We start from the raw sequence: 19,929 nt of genomic DNA on the forward strand, positions 1-19,929 counted from the left end.
GCATATAAGAACCAACTCTTCTTCTTCTTCTTCTTCTTCTTCTTCTTCTTCTTCTTCTTCTTCTTCTTCTTCTTCTTCTTCTTCTTCTTCTTCTTCTTCTTCTGTGTTTTGAGACCCACCCTTGGAAAATTGTATCCTTCTTTGGTCTGGTTGTTTCTCACACTGTTTCTCTGTAAATGAAGCACAGCATGAGAAGTGATGAACAGTTGGTCCAATGCAGAACACCTCTTATGTATTGTTTTCTGTTATAATGTAAACCGCCCTGAGCCTCCGGGGAAGGTGGTATAGAAGTACGATAAATAAATAAAATAAATAAATAAATTATGTCCTTCTAATTCTGATTTGTGTTATGGGATATTTGTGAATGTCCCAGCAGTGACTGTCGGTGAGAAGACAGATCTTCTGTAGATGGTGAGTTATTGTCTGTTGGAGACTGTTTGATTTCAGCATCTACTGGGCAGAGGTCTTCAGCTGAACTTGTACACGCTCAGGCTGCACTCTGGCTAGGGGCTTAGTTTGCTCACACAGTGAAAGGCCGGATTCTCCACTGAAAGTGTTAAAACTGGCAATCATTCACTTACAAGGCATATGTATCACCCTGTAAATGTGGCAAGTGCCAGAAAAGGAGCATGGCTCACAATAATGCCCCCCACCCTCTCTCCGGTTAGATCCTAAACTTCTTGATGGAATAGATTCAAGTGAGTAGCCGTGTTGGTCTGAAGGAGCACAATAAGATCAGAGTCCAGTAGCAACTTGAAGACCAACAAAGATTTATTCAAGGCGTGTTCAAGCACTCTGAGTCTGAGGAAGAGGGCTTGCACTTGAAAGCCCACACCTTGAATACATCTTTGGAGGTCTTAAAGGTGCTACTGGACTCTGATTTTATTCTTAATGGAATGTTTGGATCATGACTTCATTCTTCAAAGGCTGTGCTCTTCTCCCTTCTGGCATCGGGACTGACCTGAGCCCTCTTTTTATTGGTTATTAAAGCCAAATGAACATCGCCCTTCCAACGTTACCATCTTAGGATCTGCTATTGAACTTCAAGCTCTGAATATGATCAGCTTCTGTAGATGGTTAGTTCTGAGGGAAAGACTATTGTCTGCAAAAATCCTTAGTGGAAAAGAAGGCAGATATTTGTTGGCACTAAATACCATGCGAAATGTAATGAAACACATTATTTTGCAGTACAAGTCAGATGAACCTTTTGGAACTCCTGCCCTTCATGTTTGCCGTTGAGAAAATCTATAAACACTCGAATCTCTTACCCAACATGACTCTGGGGTACAACATCTATGAGAACTATGCTAATGCAAGAGTGACTTCTGAAGCGGCGATAGACCTGCTCTCTGGTGGACAGAAGACGGTTCCAAACTACAGCTGCGGAAGGCAGAATAAGCTCTTGGCTGTTCTTGAGGGGGCCGACTCTGAAACCTCCAAGCAGATTTCCACCATGTTAAGCATCTATAAAATGCCTCAGGTAAGGACATGGAGCCAGGGGAGCTCAATCTAACAAAACCAACCTAAGTGCAGTTGTATCCTTCTAAGCTCATGAGATGCCAATCACACACCCCACAGCTGCCCGCTTTAATCCTATGGAATATAGTATGTACTCACCTGGCCCAGGTGTCAAGCAGCTGGGCCACAGTGAGCAGATCACCTCCTGAGCTCAGTGCCAGCTCTCCCCTGCTTGATGGGGACCGTTCTCCACTCCCACCAAGCAGATGTTAGCTAGAGGTGCAGCTGCCTGGCAACAAGTAACCAGACCCTCTGTTTCCATCCATTAAGACAGATTTCTCCTTTTAAAAATCTTGCTTCCTCTTCATCTGTGAAGGAGGGAAACTGACTCTTGCGAGATGATTATCAGCAGCTCCTACCTTTTCCTTGAGCTTTGGCTAACTGTGAGTTAAATAAGTGGGAGAGGAGAGCTGGAAGGTTTTCATTCCATTGATGGAAAACTTATTTCCTGCTGAAATGCTAAGGGAACCAAAGCACCGGAGGGGATGTATATTTGCCATAGGCACTGCAGTAGTCCTGAAGAAAAAAACAAGAGGAACATTTTTATTAGAGTGCAGGACGTCTGATGTCTAGAACAGGCAATTTTCATTGTTCCGCATTATTATATGCTTCAGGAGATCCATTTTGGGTAAAAACGAACCGTCTGTCAATCTGCCTGTCATTCCCCCCAAATCTGGACTCAGCATGGAGATCAATCAGGAACAGCTCCTATGCAGTGCTACTCCTAGAGGTGCTCCATAACATTTGAGAAAAAATATCACGGTTCTAATCTAAGGTGACCAGATTTTAACATTGGTAAAGCGGGACACCATTGACCGGGGCGGTTCTTGATCAGATATTCGGTCTATATGGAGCAACAAAAAGTTTCATAGAATGCATAGAATGCAAAAATAGTATTGTAATATGTACTTTTTAAATTTCAACATAAGTACATTTTGCTAGGTGCCCCAGATGTCGCTCCAAAAGTGGGACAATCGGGTCACCTTTGGGACTGAACTGAGAAGAATACCCCCTTAGACACTAGCTATCATATTGATGGGTGTTTTGATAGGTAACCTTATTAATGTTTATATGCTAACAATGATATCTTCTTAGAGATAAAGAGAAATATCAGCCTCTCCCTTTCCCTGGCTAGATCAGCTACAATGTGGATAATCACGTGCTCAAAGATGAGCCTCAGTCGCCTTTTGTGTACCGGATGGCCCCAAACCAAGATGCCTATTTCATGGGGATTGCAAAGATGCTCCTGCATTTCCGATGGACCTGGATTGGTCTCCTGGCTCCAGACAATGCCCAAGGAGAAAGATTCCTGAAAACGATGACCCCTGTGGTCATCGGGAATGGGATTTGCGTTGCCTTCACAGAACGCATCCCAGAACTGAATTATGATGAAAATGCGTTACCTTTCCGGACGTATTCCTTCTACATGCAAAGAAAATGCAACGTGTTTGTTTACCATGGAGACATCTACTCTGTGATGGCAGTTGGATTTCTGATTAAACATGCTGAGAGAAGAGAAAACTCCCTTGTGGGGAAAGTTTGGATTACTGCAGTTTTGCACGATCTCAGCTTGAGGCTATTTTTGAGGGTGTTTGAGATCCACCACATTCATGGTTCTTTTTCCTTTTTGGCCCAGGGAAATATGAACACTGACTATGGAAATTTGAATTCCCTTTTCTCTACCGTCAGTAAAATTGTCAGGGGCACATTTCGTTGTTTCCATTCAAATCCTGGGTTATCTCTGAAACACTGGATAAGATGCAGAGAGAAAGAGGAATGGGAGACTCCATCCCAGGGTGAGCTTGAAATGATCCTGTCTCAGGATAGCTACAGCATTTACAACTCCATCCAGGTAGTGGCTCATGCCTTGAGTGCTGCCTCCTCATCCAGAGCTGATTGGAAGTTTAAAGGAAGATGGAAGGGACTTCAGAAGCTGCAGCCATGGCAGGTATTTTTTCTCTCTAAAAACATTGGAGTAGCTATACTGCACCAGACTAAGAATCTATAAAGGCCCACATCATTCCAACAGTGGCCAACCTCATGTCCTCAAGAAGTCCACTAGAAGGGCCCATTGAGCACAGCCCTCAGCCATTGACTGCTTTCCCGCCTGTGATAACCGTAGGTATTCAGCCTCTGAAGCTGGAAGCCTCCTTCAACTATTGTGCCCAATACCCCCAAAACAGTCTTCTCCACCATCAATTTGACCAACCCCTTTGAAATCCATGTAAGGTGTGGACTGCCACCACATCTTGGTTCAGTGTGTGTCAGAAGTCAACTGTCTCTGCTGTAAAATGTTCCGTTCTATTACCCCTGGAATTTTCTTAGATTATTCCTAAAAGGTAAAGGTAAAGGTATCCCCTGTGCAAGCACCGAGTCATGTCTGACCCTTGGGGTGATGCCCTCCTTACTGATTTCTCCTCCCAAAAGGAAAGTTTGAGGCCAATTTTAGCTATCTCTAGTTTTTAGCTTATATCACATTTGATGTATATGTGTGTGGGTGGGTGTGTCTGAATTCTGTATGATTGTGATGGCCCATGCTTAATGATGTAAAATTTTACCATTCCTCCAAAATTAGGCCAAAGTAGAAGGTGACTCCTAAGTAAGAGGAGGAATGCTGCCTAGTTGGAAAGAGGGAATGAGGGTTGTATTTCCTAAGATATATGTGTATTAGGAAGAGCTCTACTCACCTCAGGAAGTAGTAGACATTTCTGAGTCTGGAATCCATTGACACAGATGAATAAACATAAGAGAAGGGAATGCCAAATTAACAAGACTATGAAAACCAATATGGCTTCCTATATTTCTAATGACTACTGCTTTGTACATTCTTTTACATTTATCCTTTCCTGAGAAACTTCCACTCCTACTGCTGTTTTGTATTTTAATCTAGCTTCATCCTTTCCTGAGAAACATCCGGTTTTACAACAATGCTACAGAAGGAGTTTATTTTGATGAAAACGGGGACATGACAGTGGATTTCGATATTGTGAACTGGGTGGCGACACCCAATCGGTCTATTATTAAAGTAAAAATTGGGAGTGTTGAGAAACATGGCGCTGTAGAGACAAAGTTTACCATTGATCAAGATGTCATTGTGTGGCCCAAATGGTTTAATAAGGTGGGGGCAAATGTATTTCATTTTATACCCTGTAAAACCTCTTTCACTTTTCAGCCTGAGAACACAAGGAATGAGAATGGTAGAGAGAAGGATGATGAAATAAATTTAAGGAGATGGGCTGTCAACAACATTTACTGCTCATGGTGGTCTAAGGGCCCACTCAGGGCCATGGGCAACAGCCCCCAAATCCAGATCACAAAGGGGCATTTTTCTAAAAGGCACAACCGAGAACATCAAACCTGAGCCATGACTAATGCAAGCTTCTATGGAGTTCCGTGTGTTTTTGTGTGTCACTGGGAGAATCATATAGTCTTATATTCGGAAGGTCATGATCCTGGATGTCATCGAATTCAACTCCTGTGCATCTTTCCCATCCAGGCACTGTCAGAACTGCTTAGCTTTACTAGAGTTGCTATATATTGTGCCTTCAAGTTTGACACCATATAGTTGGATGGCTCAAGGAGCACCCAGTAGGAGCACGTAGGATTGGGGCATTTGAGCCTGCCGTCCAAAGGAGTTGGACTAGAGTCCAAAATTCTCCTATGCAAGCCATCTATCTGGACCTCAGAAGTTCCTTATATTCTTCCATTCTCATCTCTATTGGCCAAACCGTTTCCTTCAAATATTTAAGGAAAAATGTGTATGATATTTGGCCTTTAAAAAACTGAAACGTTTATTTTCCTCCAAGCTGGCTTTCTTCCCGTTGTTCTGAGAGTCTTAGTATTCAAATTCCAGAAATATATACAATGTCTGGAGGTGTTATGGATAGTGGGAAGATACTTTCAATCATGCTCCGTAATCAGCACACAGAAGACCGGGGTGGCTTTCACAATAGGTCTCTGAAATGCTTCTGGGACATACAATTGTGAGACTGCAAGCAACAATTCCTAAGTGAGATTGTTCCCATACAGACCTTACTGAAGGAAAAAGACATCCATTCTTGTGGGCTCACATTCTTGTGGGCACACACTCACGTATATATGCCCATCACGGGTTCATATAACAGACATATTACTCCTTAAATATTGAGGTCTTCCTAATTCACATTTCCATTGATTGTGTGCCCCTATTGCTTTGGGGGTTCTTTTTTCATTGTTTTACACACTCTGGTGGTTGATTCAATATTATGTTGCTGTATCCCTGGCATATTCCCTTAAATGTATGGAAATGAAACCTAAAAAAACAAAGAAAAAGTAGTAAGGACACTGAACCCATAAAAATGAGACTGTAGGTCAGCTCGAGGAATCCAGTCCCCATTTTGCCCTTTGCCCTAATGTAACAGAGCAGCAGAATCATGTACATCAAAGCTGAGTCCATCCCATGCAGCTGAGAATCAAATACGCTGTTCTTAAAGAAAACCTAGGCCTATTCTGCACACACTGAATAATGGACTTTCAAAGTGCTTTTGTGGCTGGATTTTCCTGTGCAGAACAGGATAAATCTACTTCTAAAGTGCATTGAAAGTGTATTATCCAGTGTGTGCAGAATGGGCCCTGGTTTACTTGGTGATGACCTCTAACTATGGAGTAGAGATCTTGGTGACTGGTTTCTATAGATAAAGCTCACAGATGCAGAAAACAAAGCTCTTAAATTCATTTTGATTGATATGCCTTGTCTTTATGCTTAGACCCTGCCTCAGTCCAGGTGCACTCCAAGCTGTCCACCTGGATATGCTAAGTTGATTAAGGAAGGAGAACCTCTTTGCTGCTATGATTGTGCTCCCTGCATGGAAGGGACAATTTCTACTCAGGAAGGTTAGTCACCTATTCCAGTTCTTATTGTAGGGAGGAGGCAGGGGGAATAATAATTCCGTCACAGCTTCATCTTGCCCCCTTTGGCTTATCTTATTAACCACTAAATGGTATTATGGATCATGTACCAAGTGACTCATGCCAAGTCAGATCACTTTGCCAGCATTTTCCCTACTTTAGTTGCCATTTGTTGTCCAGAGTCTGAGAGCTGTACCGACAATATTAGTAGGGACTGTTTTGTTTGTGATGCAATTAAAGATCCCAATCTGAAAGTCTCCCAACTCCATCTCTGTTATGCAAGGTTGTTGCCTGACTTCTCCCTCATCTCTGTCGTCCTGCTTTTCTGGCAAGTAAGTGCACTTGAGAATATATTCTCACTGGATGTTAAAAAAGAAATATCATGGATGTAATGTAGCTATGGTAATACTGAAGCAAATATGTTCTTTTCAGATTCAACTTTTTGTCTTAGGTGTCCAGAAGATCAACATCCAAACAGGATCCAAGATCAATGTGTTCCCAAGCATATCACCTTCCTGTCTTATGAAGAACCTTTGGGGATCATCCTAAATGTTGTTACTCTTTTCTTCATCCTGATCACGAGTTTTGTTTTGGGAATCTTCATTAAATACTTAGATACTCCAGTGGTTAAAGCAAACAATCGAGACCTCTCCTATGTTCTCCTCACCTCCCTCCTACTTTCTTTTCTCTCCTCTTTTCTATTCATTGGTGAGCCAAGGAAAGTCACCTGCCTACTCAGACAAACTACCTTCAGCATCATCTTTTCTGTTGCCATCTCTTCGGTGTTGGCCAAAACTGTCACTGTGGTGGTGGCCTTCATGGCCTCAAAGCCAGGGAGCAGGATGAGGAAATGGCTGGGGAAGAGCTTGGCCAATTTCATTGTCTTTTCCTGTTCCAGCATTCAAGTGGGCATCTGCACTCTCTGGCTGGGCATCGCTCCCCCCTTCCCAGACTCTGACATGCACTCCCAGCCTGAGGAGATCGTACTGCAATGTAACGAAGGGTCTGTCGCCATGTTCTATGCTGCCCTTGGCTACATGGGCTTTCTGGCCGCCATCTGCTTCACGGTGGCCTTCCTAGCCAGGAAGCTGCCTGGGGCCTTCAATGAGGCCAAGCTGATCACCTTCAGCATGTTGGTGTTCTGCAGTGTGTGGGTGTCCTTTGTGCCCACCTACCTGAGCACGAAGGGGAAATACATGGTTGCCGTGCAGATCTTCTCCATCTTGGCCTCCAGTATGGGCTTACTGGGATGCATCTTCCTTCCCAAATGCTACATTATTCTACTGAGGCCTAATCTGAATACGAAGGAACAACTAATGGTGAAACATGAAGATGGCACCTGATTTTGAGTACATACAGGGCATGCTTTATAATGTTGGTAATGTTGGTCTCCATTATGGTTAAAAATGCAGTGTACTATATTGGGAAATTTACTTCTGTGTGCTGATGTTAGATCAAATCTCTAATTCTTCTCTATGTCTTTGTTTATTTATTATCTGTATGATTTATTCATTGCCCCTCTTGGCATAGCTGGCTTGGAGTAGTTTACTCAGAAGAAAAAAGGAAATCACAAGGCACAATGATATAGTAGTCTTCTCTATGTTTATAGATGAAAAGGTTATACCATAAAGTCTAAATGGTCAAACATATGATCAAACGTAAAGAGTCAACCATAATGGGATCATGGGTTAAGTGACCCGCTTTCTGTTCTATCTTCGTCAGTGGTTGCTCTGCAAAATGAATAGACAAGTAGACAATATATGCATGTAGAATTTCAAAACATAGTTCATAATTTTACAAAGCAGCATAACATACCTTCCAATATACTGTCATAGTAGTTGTCGTAGTATCACATTGGCAAAGTGCTCATAATCATCTGGGGATTTCATAAGGTGCCCATGAGGGCTACCTTCAGTTAGTATTTATAGAGAAGCTGGCAGTTACAGGTGTAGTCAATTATTTAAAGGGGCCAGATCCATTAAAGTAAATAACCACAATAGATTTTTACAAAAAACCATTGTCATCAATGTTGGCGTTAAGACCCACCGGCACGAACATGTTCGCCACCACAGAGGCAATGGGGGAGCCCATGGCAAGACCCCTGACCCGTAAGTACAATTCACCTTCAAAAAGAAAAAAAATTGTTTTCCAAAATGATCTCTAAAAGATCCAGTAAGAAGTGAGTGGGTGGTAAAGGTGAATCCCTCTTATTCAGAAATAACTCCACTACCTGTCTGGCTTCCTCATGAGGAATGTTTGTGTATAATGCATTAACATCCATAGTAATCAAGTGGGAGCCAACTGGAATATTCATATTCTTAATACTATTTATAAAATGTGTAGTGTCCTTCAAAACTGATTTATGGTCAAGAGGTAGTAGTTTTTGTAGATGATAATCCAGATATTTAGCAATAGGTTCAGTGGCCGAATCACATTGGCCCATTATGCACGGCCGCCGAAACGGCGATTTTGGGTCACATGGAAAACACGGAGGGGGAAGACGTGAAGCAAACCGGTTATGCACGGGACGGGACGCGACGGCGGCAGAACCCAGAGTGGCGGGTGTCAAGGCGTCGATGCGGAGCCAAGGGGAAACGAGGCGAGCGCGCCGCTGCGTTGGTGAGCGCGCCACTGCGTTGGCGAGCGCGCCACTGCGTTGGCGAGCGCGCCACTGCGTTGGCGAGCGTGCCACTGCGTTGGCAAGCGTCGGAGGCGGAGGCCAGGAAGGGCGGAAGCAGCCTGTGCAGGCGCAGCCCTGCCGGGTTTGTCAGGCACGGAGCGGGAGGGAGCATGTTTCCCCTTCCCCTTAGTTTACTCCCAGTTCGCCTCTCCCCTTCTTTGCTGCCCCGGTTCCTCTGCCCCTTTATATTGTTTTCCCTACTTTAAGCTTTGTATTGAATATTTGTGCTTTGTTCATTCACACTGTTTTATAAAGTTTTTGTATTTTCTTAGAGACCTCGCCTCCGTTCTCGTTTGTGGTTGGGAGGGTGTTTGGGAATGGGTGGGAGGTGGGTGGGTGGCTGGCCTCTTTGCCATCCTTAGCCGCGGCAATCCCCTCGCCCCCCTCCACTGTGAGCTCTCTGGCCGCCTTTCCGTCCGTGTTCCCTTGGGTTCCCCCCTGGCCTGCGCCGCCATTCGTTCTGGCAGCCGCTTGAGCGGTCGCGCCGCCTCCGACCCTCCAGCCTCCCCGATTATGCATGTGGTCAATTCTGCACTGCCTCCGATTGTGCCCTGATCGCCCGGGAAGCTGCACTTTCTTCCGCGTTCTGCTAACGTGGCTTTTTCGGCGGCGTGCACCAAATCTGCGGCCGGTTGCAGCCGACTCTGTGCGTTATCGGTGATTTTAGTCGCCGCCATTCCACCCTGAACGCGCACTTAACCCCCGTGCATAATGGGTCATTGAGACACAATAGGTCTCCCCGGAATTGGGGTGATTTTTTTGTGAATCTTTGGTAATACGTACAGATGCCTTCTCATAAGGAATTCAGCCTCATTTTTTGTAATGTAATTTAAGGCCAACCCCTCCTGTACCACAATTTCGATGTCTGGTAGTAGAATTTACTTTTGTAAAATTAACCTTGATATAATGATCCTTGTTGGAAAGTTGTCTATGAACTTCATTGTTAGAATCAACCTTATCCATCACCACTATCCCCCCTCCTTTATCAGCTGGTTTGATAATAATGGAACTATCAGCCTGTAAATCCTTCAAAGCATTAAATTCTAGAGTAGATAAATTGTTGTGATATCTAATGTTCTTGGTTTCCATCTGAGCTATATCTTTAAGAACTATCTTTTCAAATGTCTGAATTTCAGGGCAATCCTGGACTGGAGTGAATTTTGATTTAATTTTAAACCTTTCACTATGTGTCGTGGTCCTTGATGAAAAAAAAGTTTTTTTTTAATTTCAATAGTCTAGTCATTTTAAATAAGTCAATCCTGGTGTGAAAGGCATTGTGTTTTTAGTGAGGTATAAAAGATAACCCTCTACTCAAAACTGAAATCTCCTCATTCTTTAATATGCGGCTAGAACAATTGAAAACTATCTCGGTCTCCCGGGAGCCTTCCCCCTCAGAAAACCCACCAGGAATCTGTCAGGGCGTCTAGCTCTTCTCACTGGGCGTGGCTGAGAGTGAGTATAAGGGAGATCCTCACCAGTTGAACTAGCTGATTCAGCCTCTGATGACGAGAAAATGTTTGGATCCCAAGTGACTGATACTTGGTTGAATTCAATCATTGTTCCCATGATTAAAAATGGTGACCATAACGACCCTAATAATTTTAGACCTATTAGTCTATTATCAATTATAGGTAAGATTTATGCAAAACCTCAAAACCAATTTACCTACTGGGCAATTTTTGCGCACCAAAAGAAACAACTCAGATGCTACTAGATGGCAGTCTTCAAGCAAAGGTTGGATACACACTTTTCTTGGATGCTTTAGGATGCTTAGGGCTGATCCTGCGTTGAGCAGGGGGTTGGACTAGATGGCCTGTATGGCCCCTTCCAACTCTATGATTCTATGATATCAAAGGGCATGTATCGCTTTATGTAGTGTTCTGACTGCCAGAGGCTACCCATTGTGGACTATTAATGCAGCAAAAAACCACGCGGATAGAACAGACCGTGAGGCTCTGTTACAATACAAATTCAGGCCGAAATCCAACAGGTTAACCTCATCTTTTGAGTTCTCAGATTATTCTCGTGAACTGCAAAAAATTATACACAAACACTGGCATATGGTTGACCATATTGAGGGCTGCAAGGAAAAACCACTTATAGCGTGGCGTCGTGGCAGAAATATTCAGGACATTATCAGACCCACAGAACGCCCTATTAATACTTTACCAATGGGTAATCATCGTTGTGGTAAATGTATGGGGTGTAAAATATATGTTGGAAACTAAAGAGTATCAAGATTCCAATGGCTTTAAAGTACATGTTAAACAATTTATTAATTGTGAGCAGTAATACAGTATATATGATATTATGTGCAAATGCAAACTGTGCTATGTGGGAATGTCATCTAGACCTCTTAAAATTCGAATATCGGAACATAGGAGCCGACTGAGAAACAAGATGAAAGATGCTCCTCTTGTCTCACATTAGTTGGAACATAATCATAGCTTAGAAGAACTATCATCCGCTTTCAACAACGGGAAAGTTTTTTCATTCATCATTTGAATACTGTGCTGCCGGGGGGTCTTAATGCCAACATTGATTACAATTGTTTTTTGTAAAAATCTGTTGTGGTTATTTACTTTAATGGATCTGGCCCCTTTAAATAATTGACTACACCTGTAACTGCCAGCTTCTCTATAAATACTAACTGAAGGTAGCCCTCATGGGCACCTTATGAGATCCCCAGACGATTATGAGCACTTTGCCAATGTGATACTACGACTACTACTGTGACAGTATATTGGAAGGTATGTTATGCTGCTTTGTAAAATTATGAACTATGTTTTGAAATTCTACATGCATATATTGTCTACTTGTATATTCATTTTGCAGAGCAACCACTGACGAAGATAAAGCAGAAAGCGGGTCACTTAACCCATGATCCCATTATGGTTGACTCTTTATGTTTGATCATATGTTTGACCATTTAGACTTTATGGTATAACCTTTTCATCTATAAACATAGAGAAGACTACTATATCATTGTGCCTCGTGATTTCCTTTTTTCTTCTGAGTAAACTACTCCAAGCCAGCTATGCCAAGAGGGGCAATGAATAAATCATACAGATAATAAATAAACAAAGACATAGAGAATAATTCGAGATTTGATCTAACATCAGCACACAGAACTAAATTTCCCAATATAGTACGCTGCATTTTTAACCATAATGGAGACAGATTACCAACATTATAAAGCATGCCCTGTATGTACTCAAAATCAGGTGCCTTCTTCATGTTTCACCATTAGTTGTTCCTTCGTATTCAGATGAGGCCTCAGTAGAATAAGGTAGCATTTGGGAAGGAAGATGCATCCCAGTAAGCCCATACTGGAGGCCAAGATGGAGAAGACCTGCACGGCAACCATGTATTTCCCCTTCGTGCTCAGGTAGGTGGGCACAAAGGACACCCACACACTGCAGAACACCAACATGCTGAAGGTGATCAGCTTGGCCTCATTGAAGGCCCCAGGCAGCTTCCTGGCTAGGAAGGCCACCGTGAAGCAGATGGCGGCCAGAAAGCCCATGTAGCCAAGGGCAGCATAGAACATGCTGACGGACCCTTCGTTACATTGCAGTACGATCTCCTCAGGTTGGGAGTGCATGTCAGAGTCTGGGAAGGGGGGAGCGATGCCCAGCCAGAGAGTGCAGATGCCCACTTGAATGCTGGAACAGGAAAAGACAATGGAGTTGGCCAAGCTCTTCCCCAGCCATTTCCTCATCCTGCTCCCTGGCTTTGAAGCCATGAAGGCCACCACCACAGTGACAGTTTTGGCCAACACTGAAGAGACGGCAACTGAGAAGATGATGCTGAAGGCAGTTTGTCTGAGTAGGCAGGTGACTTTCCTTGGCTCACCAATGAATAGAAAAGAGGAGAGAAAAGAAAGTAGGAGGGAGGTGAGGAGAACATAGGAGAGGTCTCGATTGTTTGCTTTAACCACTGGAGTATCTAAGTATTTAATGAAGATTCCCAAAACAAAACTCGTGATCAGGATGAAGAAAAGAGTAACAACATTTAGGATGATCCCCAAAGGTTCTTCATAAGACAGGAAGGTGATATGCTTGGGAACACATTGATCTTGGATCCTGTTTGGATGTTGATCTTCTGGACACCTAAGACAATAAGTTGAATCTGAAAAGAACATATTTGCTTCAGTATTACCATAGCTACGTTACATCCATGATATTTCTTTTTTAACATCCAGTGAGAATATATTCTCAAGTGCACACTTACTTGCCAGAAAAGCAGGACGACAGAGATGAGGGAGAAGTCAGGCAATAACCTTGCATAACAGGGATGGAGTTGGGAGACTTTCAGATTTGGATCTTTCATTGCATCACAAACAAAATCAGTCCCTACTAATATTGTCGGTACAGCTCTCAGACTCTGGACAACGAATGGCAACTAAAGTAGGGAAAATGCTGGCAAAGTGATCTGACTTGACATGAGTCACTTGGTACATGATCCATAATACCATTTAGTGGTTAATAAGATAAGCCAAAGGGGGCAAGATGAAGCTGTGACGGAATTATTATTCCCCCTGCCTCCTCCCTACAATAAGAACTGGAATAGGTGACTAACCTTCCTGAGTAGAAATTGTCCCTTCCATGCAGGGAGCACAATCATAGCAGCAAAGAGGTTCTCCTTCCTTAATCAACTTAGCATACCCAGGTGGACAGCTTGGAGTGCACCTGGACTGAGGCAGGGTCTAAGCATAAAGACAAGGCATATCAATCAAAATGCATTTAAGAGTTTTGTTTTCTGCATCTGTGAGCCTTATCTATAGCAACCAGTCACCAGGATCTCTACTCCACAGATAGAGGTCATCACCAAGTAAACCAGGGCCCATTCTGCACACGCTGGATAATGCACTTTCAATGCACTTTAGAAGTAGATTTATCCTGTTCTGCACAGGAAAATCCAGCCACAAAAGTACTTTGAAAGTGCATTATTCAGTGTGTGCAGAATAGGCCTAAGTTTTCTTTAAGGACAGTATATTTGATTCTCAGCTGCATGGGATGGACTCAGCTTTGATGTACATGATTCTGCTGCTCTGTTACATTAGGGCAAAGGGCAAAATGGGGACTGGATTCCTCGAGCTGACCTACAGTCTCATTTTTATGGGTTCAATGTCCTTACTACTTTTTCTTTTTTTTTTTAGTTTTCATTTCCATACATTTAAGGGAATATGCCAGGGATACAGCAACATAATATTGAATCAACCACCAGAGTGCGTAAAACAATGAAAAAAGAACCCCCAAAGCAATAGGGGCACACAATCAATGGAAATGTGAATTAGGAAGACCTCAATATTTATGGAGTAATATGACCATTGCATGAACCCGTGAGGGTCATATATATGTGAGTGTGAGCCCACAAGAATGTGAGCCCACAAGAATGGATGTCTTTTTCCTTCAGTAAGGTCTGTATGGGAACAATCTCACTTAGGAATTGTTGCTTGCAGTCTCACAATTGTATGTCCCAGAAGCATTTCAGAGACCTATTGTGAAAGCCACCCCGGTCTTCTGTGTGCTGATTACGGAGCATGATTGAAAGTATCTTCCCACTATCCATAACACCTCCAGACATTGTATATATTTCTGGAATTTGAATACCAAGACTCACAGAACAACGGGAAGAAAGCCAGCTTGGAGGAAAATAAATGTTTCAGTTTTTAAAGGCCAAATATCATACACATTTTTCCTTAAAGATTTGAAGGAAACGGTTTGGCCAACAGGGACGAAAATGGAAGAATATAAGGAACTTCTGGGGCCCAGATAGCTCACTTGCATAGGAGAATTCTGGATTCTATTCCAACTCCTTTGGACGCCAGCTCAAATGCCCCAATCCTATGTGCTCCTACTGGGTGCTCCTTGAGCCATCCAACTATATGGTGTCAAACTTGAAGGCACAATATATAGCAACTCTAGTAAAGCTAAGCAGTTCTGACAGTGCCTGGATGGGAAAGATGCACAGGAGTTGAATTCAATGACATCCAGGATCATGACCTTCCCAATATAAGACTATATGATTCTCCCAGTGACACACAAAAAGACACGGAACTCCATAGAAGCTTGCATTAGTCATGGCTCAGGTTTGATGTTCTCGGTTGTGCCTTTTAGAAAAATGCCCCTTTGTGATCTGGATTTGGGGGCTGTTGCCCATGGCCCTGAGTGGGCCCTTAGACCACCATGAGCAGTAAATGTTGTTGACAGCCCATCTCCTTAAATTTATTTCATCATCCTTCTCTCTACCATTTTCATTCCTTGTGTTCTCAGGCTGAAAAGTGAAAGAGGTTTTACAGGGTATAAAATGAAATACATTTGCCCCCACCTTATTAAACCATTTGGGCCACACAATGACATCTTGATCAATGGTAAACTTTGTCTCTACAGCGCCATGTTTCTCAACACTCCCAATTTTTACTTTAATAATAGACCGATTGGGTGTCGCCACCCAGTTCACAATATCGAAATCCACTGTCATGTCCCCGTTTTCATCAAAATAAACTCCTTCTGTAGCATTGTTGTAAAACCGGATGTCTCTCAGGAAAGGATGAAGCTAGATTAAAATACAAAACAGCAGTAGGAGTGGAAGTTTCTCAGGAAAGGATAAATGTAGAAGAATGTACAAAGCAGTAGTCATTAGAAATATAGGAAGCCATATTGGTTTTCATAGTCTTGTTTATTTGGCATTCCCTTCTCTTATGTTTATTCATCTGTGCCAATGGATTCCAGACTCAGAAATGTATACTACTTCCTGAGGTGAGTAGAGCACTACGTAATACACATATATCTTAGGAAATACAACCCTCATTCCCTCTTTCCAACTAGGCAGCATTACTCTTACTTAGGAGTCACCTTCTACTTTGGCCTAATTTTGGAGGAGTGGTAAAAGTTTACTTTATTAAGCATGGGCCATCACAATCATACAAAATTCAGACACACACACACACACATACATCAAATGTGATATAAGCTAAAAACTAGAGATAGCTAAAATTGGCCTCAAATTACAAAGTTGGAATTGAAATAAACGTTCCTTTTGGGAGGAGAAATCAGTAAGGAAGGCGTCACCCCAAGGGTCAGACATGACTCGGTGCTTGCACAGGGGATACCTTTACCTTTTATCTAAGAAAATTCCAGGGGTAATAGAATGGAACATTTTACACCAGAGACAGTTGACTTCTGACACACACTGAACCAAGATGTGGTGGCGGATTTCATGGATTTCAAAGGGGTTGGGCAAATTGATGGTGGAGAAGACTGTTTTGGAGGTATTGGGCACAGCTTCATTGGACACAGCTTCAGAGGCCTAATACCTACGGTTATCACAGGCGGGAAAGCAGTCAATGGCTGAGGGCTGTGCTCAATGGGCCCCTCTAGTGGACTTCTTGAGGACATGAGGTTGGCCACTGTTGGAATGATGATATAGATAGATTCTTAGTCTGATGCAGTATAGCTACTCCAATGTTTTTAGAGAGAAAAAATACCTGCCAGGGCTGCAGCTTCTGAAGTCCCTTCCATCTTCCTTTAAACTTCCAATCAGCTCTGGATGAGGAGGCAGCCCTCAAGGCATGAGCCACTACCTGGATGGAGTTGTAAACGCTGTAGCTATCCTGAGACAGGATCATTTCAAGCTCACCCTGGGATGGAGTCTCCCATTCCTCTTTCTCTCTGCATCTTATCCAGTGTTTCAGAGATAACCCATGATTTGAATGGAAGCAACGAAATGTGTCCATGCCAATTTTACTGACAGTAGAGAAAAAGGAATTCAAATTGCCATAGTCAGTGTTCATATTTCCCTGGGCCAAAAAGGAAAAAGAACCATGAATGTGGTGGATCTCAAACACCTTCAAAAATAGCCTCAAGCTGAGATCATGCAAAACTGCAGTAATCCAAACTTTCCCCACAAGGGAGTTTTCTCTTCTCTCAGCATGTTTAATCAGAAATCCAACTGCCATCACAGAGTAGATGTCTCCATGGTAAACAAACACGTTGCATTTTCTTTGCATGTAGAAGGAATACGTCCGGAAAGGTAACGCATTTTCATCATAATTCAGTTCTGGGATGCGTTCTGTGAAGGCAACGCAAATCCCATTCCCGATGACCACGGGGGTCATCGTTTTCAGGAATCTTTCTCCTTGGGCATTGTCTGGAGCCAGGAGACCAATCCAGGTCCATCGGAAATGCAGGAACATCTTGACAATTCCCATGAAATAGGCATCTTGGTTTGGGGCCATCCGGTACACAAAAGGCGACTGAGGCTCATCTTTGAGCACGTGATTATCCACATTGTAGCTGATCTAATCAGAGAAAGGGAGAGGCTGATATTTCTCTTTATCTCTAAGAAGATATCATTGTTAGCATATAAACATTAATAAGGTTACCTATCAAAACACCCATCAATATGATAGCTAGTGTCTAAGGGGGTATTCTTCTCAGTTCAGTCCCAAAGGTGACCCAATTGTCCCACTTTTGGAGCAACATCTGGGGCACCTAGCAAATTTATGTTGAAATTTAAAAAATACATGTTGCAATACTATTTTTGCATTCTATGAAACTTTTTGTTGCTCCATATAGACCAAATATTTGATCAAGAAGCCCCCCGGTCAATGGTGTCCCGCTTTACCAATGTTAAAATCTGGTCACCTTAGATTAGAACCCTGATATTCTTTCTCAAATGTTATGGAGCACCTCTAGGAGTAGCACTGCATAGGAGCTGTTCCTGATTGATCTCCATGCTGAGTCCAGATTTGGGGGGAATGACAGGCAGATTGACAGACGGTTCGTTTTTACCCACAATGGATCTCCTGAAGGACATTATAATGCGGAACAATGAAAATTGCCTGTTCTAGACATCAGACGTCCTGCACTCTAATAAAAATGTTTCTCTTGTTTTTTTCTTCAGGACTACTGCAGTGCCTATGGCAAATATACATCCCCTCCGGTGCTTTGGTTCCCTTAGCATTTCAGCAGGAAATAAGTTTTCCATCAATGGAATGAAAACCTTCCAGGTAGGAGCCGCTGATTAGCTATAATCATCTCGCAAGAGTCAGTTTCCCTCCTTCACAGATGAAGAGGAAGCAAGATTTTTAAAAGGAGAAATCTGTCTTAATGGATGGAAATAGAGGGTCTGGTTACTTGTTGCCAGGCAGCTGCACCTCTAGCTAACATCTGCTTGGTGGGAGTGGAGAACGGTCCCCATCAAGCAGGGGAGAGCTGGCACTGAGCTCAGGAGGTGATCTGCTCACTGTGGCCCAGCTGCTTGACACCTGGGCCAGGTGAGTACATACTGCATTCCATAGGATTAAAGCGGGCAGCTGTGGGGTGTGTGATTGACCACACACCCTTCTAAGTCCCATGGCATCTCATGAGCTTAGAAGGATACAACTGCACTTAGGTTGGTTTTGTTAGGTTGAGCTCCCCTGGCTCCATGTCCTTACCTGAGGCATTTTATAGATGCCTAACTTGGTGGAAATCTGCTTGGAGGTTTCAGAGTCGGCCCCCTCAAGAACAGCCAAGGGCTTATTCTGTCCTCCGCAGCTGTAGTTTGGAACCGTCTTCTGTCCACCAGAGAGCAGGTCTATCGCCGCTTCAGAAGTCACTCTTGCATTGGCATAGTTCTCATAGATGTTGTATCCCAGAGTCATGTTGGGTAAGAGATTCGAGTGTTTATAGATTTTCTCAATGGCAAACATGAAGGGCAGGAGTTCCAAAAGGTTCATCTGACTTGTACTGCAAAATAATGTGCTTCATTACATTTCGCATGGTATTTAGTGCCAACAAACTAATATCTGCCTTCTTTTCCACTAAGGATTTTTGCAGACAATAGAAATCCATAAGTCTTTCCCTCAGAACTAACCATCTACAGAAGCTGATCATATTCAGAGCTTGAAGTTCAATAGCTGATCCTAAGATGGTAACGTTGGAAGGGCAATGTTCATTTGGCTTTAATAACCAATAAAAAGAGGGCTCAGGTCAGTCCCGATGCCAGAAGGGAGAAGAGCACAGCCTTTGAAGAATGAAGTCATGATCCAAACATTCCATTAAGAATAAAATCAGAGTCCAGTAGCACCTTTAAGACCTCCAAAGATGTATTCAAGGTGTGGGCTTTCCAGTGCAAGCACTCTTCCTCAGACTCAGAGTGCTTGAACACGCCTTGATTAAATCTTTGTTGGTCTTAAAGGTGCTACTGGACTCTGATCTTATTGTGCTCCTTCAGACCAACACGGCTACTCATTTGAATCTATTCCATCAAGAAGTTTCGGATATAACCGGAGAGAGGGTGGAGGGCGTTATTGTGAGCCATGCTCCTTTTCTGGCACTTGCCATATTTACAGGGTGATACATATGCCTTGTAAGTGAATGATTGCCAGTTTTAACACTTTCAGTGGAGAATCCGGCCTTTCACTGTGTGAGCAAACTAAGCCACTAGCCAGAGTGCAGCCAGAGGGTGTACAAGTTCAGCTGAAGACCTCTGCCCAGTAGATGCTGAAATCAAACACTCTCCAACAGACAATAACTCCCCATCTACAGAAGATCTGTCTTCTCACCGACAGTCACTGCTGGGACATTCACAAATATCACATATCACAAATCAGAAATAGCAGGACATAAGAGGTATTCTGCATTGGACCAACTGTTCATCACTTCTCATGCTGTGCTTCGTTTACTGAGAAACAGTGTGAGAAACAACCAGACCAAAGAAGGATACAATTTTCCAAGGGTGGGTCTCAAAACACAGAAGAAGAAGAAGAAGAAGAAGAAGAAGAAGAAGAAGAAGAAGAAGAAGAAGAAGAAGAAGAAGAAGAAGAAGAAGAAGAGTTGGTTCTTATATGCTGC

General features: G+C 43.0%; 2 protein-coding genes across 2 annotated transcripts; one reads left to right on the top strand and one right to left on the bottom strand.

Moving 5' to 3' along the window:
- The first annotated feature begins 1,258 nt into the window (after nt 1-1,258).
- LOC143834481 (vomeronasal type-2 receptor 26-like) lies at nt 1,259-7,748 on the top strand. The gene is made up of 5 exons (XM_077331308.1): nt 1,259-1,480; nt 2,654-3,466; nt 4,409-4,636; nt 6,264-6,390; nt 6,838-7,748. Exons 1-5 carry the CDS (start codon nt 1,274-1,276, stop codon nt 7,746-7,748), a joined length of 2,286 nt encoding a protein of 761 aa, XP_077187423.1. The 5' UTR covers nt 1,259-1,273.
- Nucleotides 7,749-12,305: 4,557 nt separating this feature from the next.
- On the bottom strand, nt 12,306-18,785 carry LOC143834482 (vomeronasal type-2 receptor 26-like). The gene is made up of 5 exons (XM_077331309.1): nt 18,531-18,785; nt 16,578-17,390; nt 15,419-15,646; nt 13,667-13,793; nt 12,306-13,216 (listed from the first exon to the last, which is right to left on the bottom strand). Exons 1-5 carry the CDS (start codon nt 18,783-18,785, stop codon nt 12,306-12,308), a joined length of 2,334 nt encoding a protein of 777 aa, XP_077187424.1.
- Between the last annotated feature and the right edge of the window lie 1,144 nt (nt 18,786-19,929).

This window comes from Paroedura picta, chromosome 3 (assembly GCF_049243985.1).
Source record: "Paroedura picta isolate Pp20150507F chromosome 3, Ppicta_v3.0, whole genome shotgun sequence".
NCBI lineage: Eukaryota > Metazoa > Chordata > Lepidosauria > Squamata > Gekkonidae > Paroedura > Paroedura picta.

Coding starts and splice junctions, on each gene's coding strand:
- LOC143834481 (XM_077331308.1), top strand. CDS start 1,274: ATGACTCTGGGGTACAACATCTATGAGAACTATGCTAATGCAAGAGTG. Junction 1,481..2,653: donor GCATCTATAAAATGCCTCAG/GTAAGGACATGG, acceptor TTCCCTGGCTAG/ATCAGCTACAATGTGGATAA. Junction 3,467..4,408: donor AGAAGCTGCAGCCATGGCAG/GTATTTTTTCTC, acceptor ATTTTAATCTAG/CTTCATCCTTTCCTGAGAAA.
- LOC143834482 (XM_077331309.1), bottom strand. CDS start 18,785: ATGTTTGCCATTGAGAAAATCTATAAACACTCGAATCTCTTACCCAAC. Junction 15,647..16,577: donor AGAAGCTGCAGCCCTGGCAG/GTATTTTTTCTC, acceptor ATTTTAATCTAG/CTTCATCCTTTCCTGAGAGA. Junction 13,794..15,418: donor GGCCCAAATGGTTTAATAAG/GTGGGGGCAAAT, acceptor CTTTATGCTTAG/ACCCTGCCTCAGTCCAGGTG.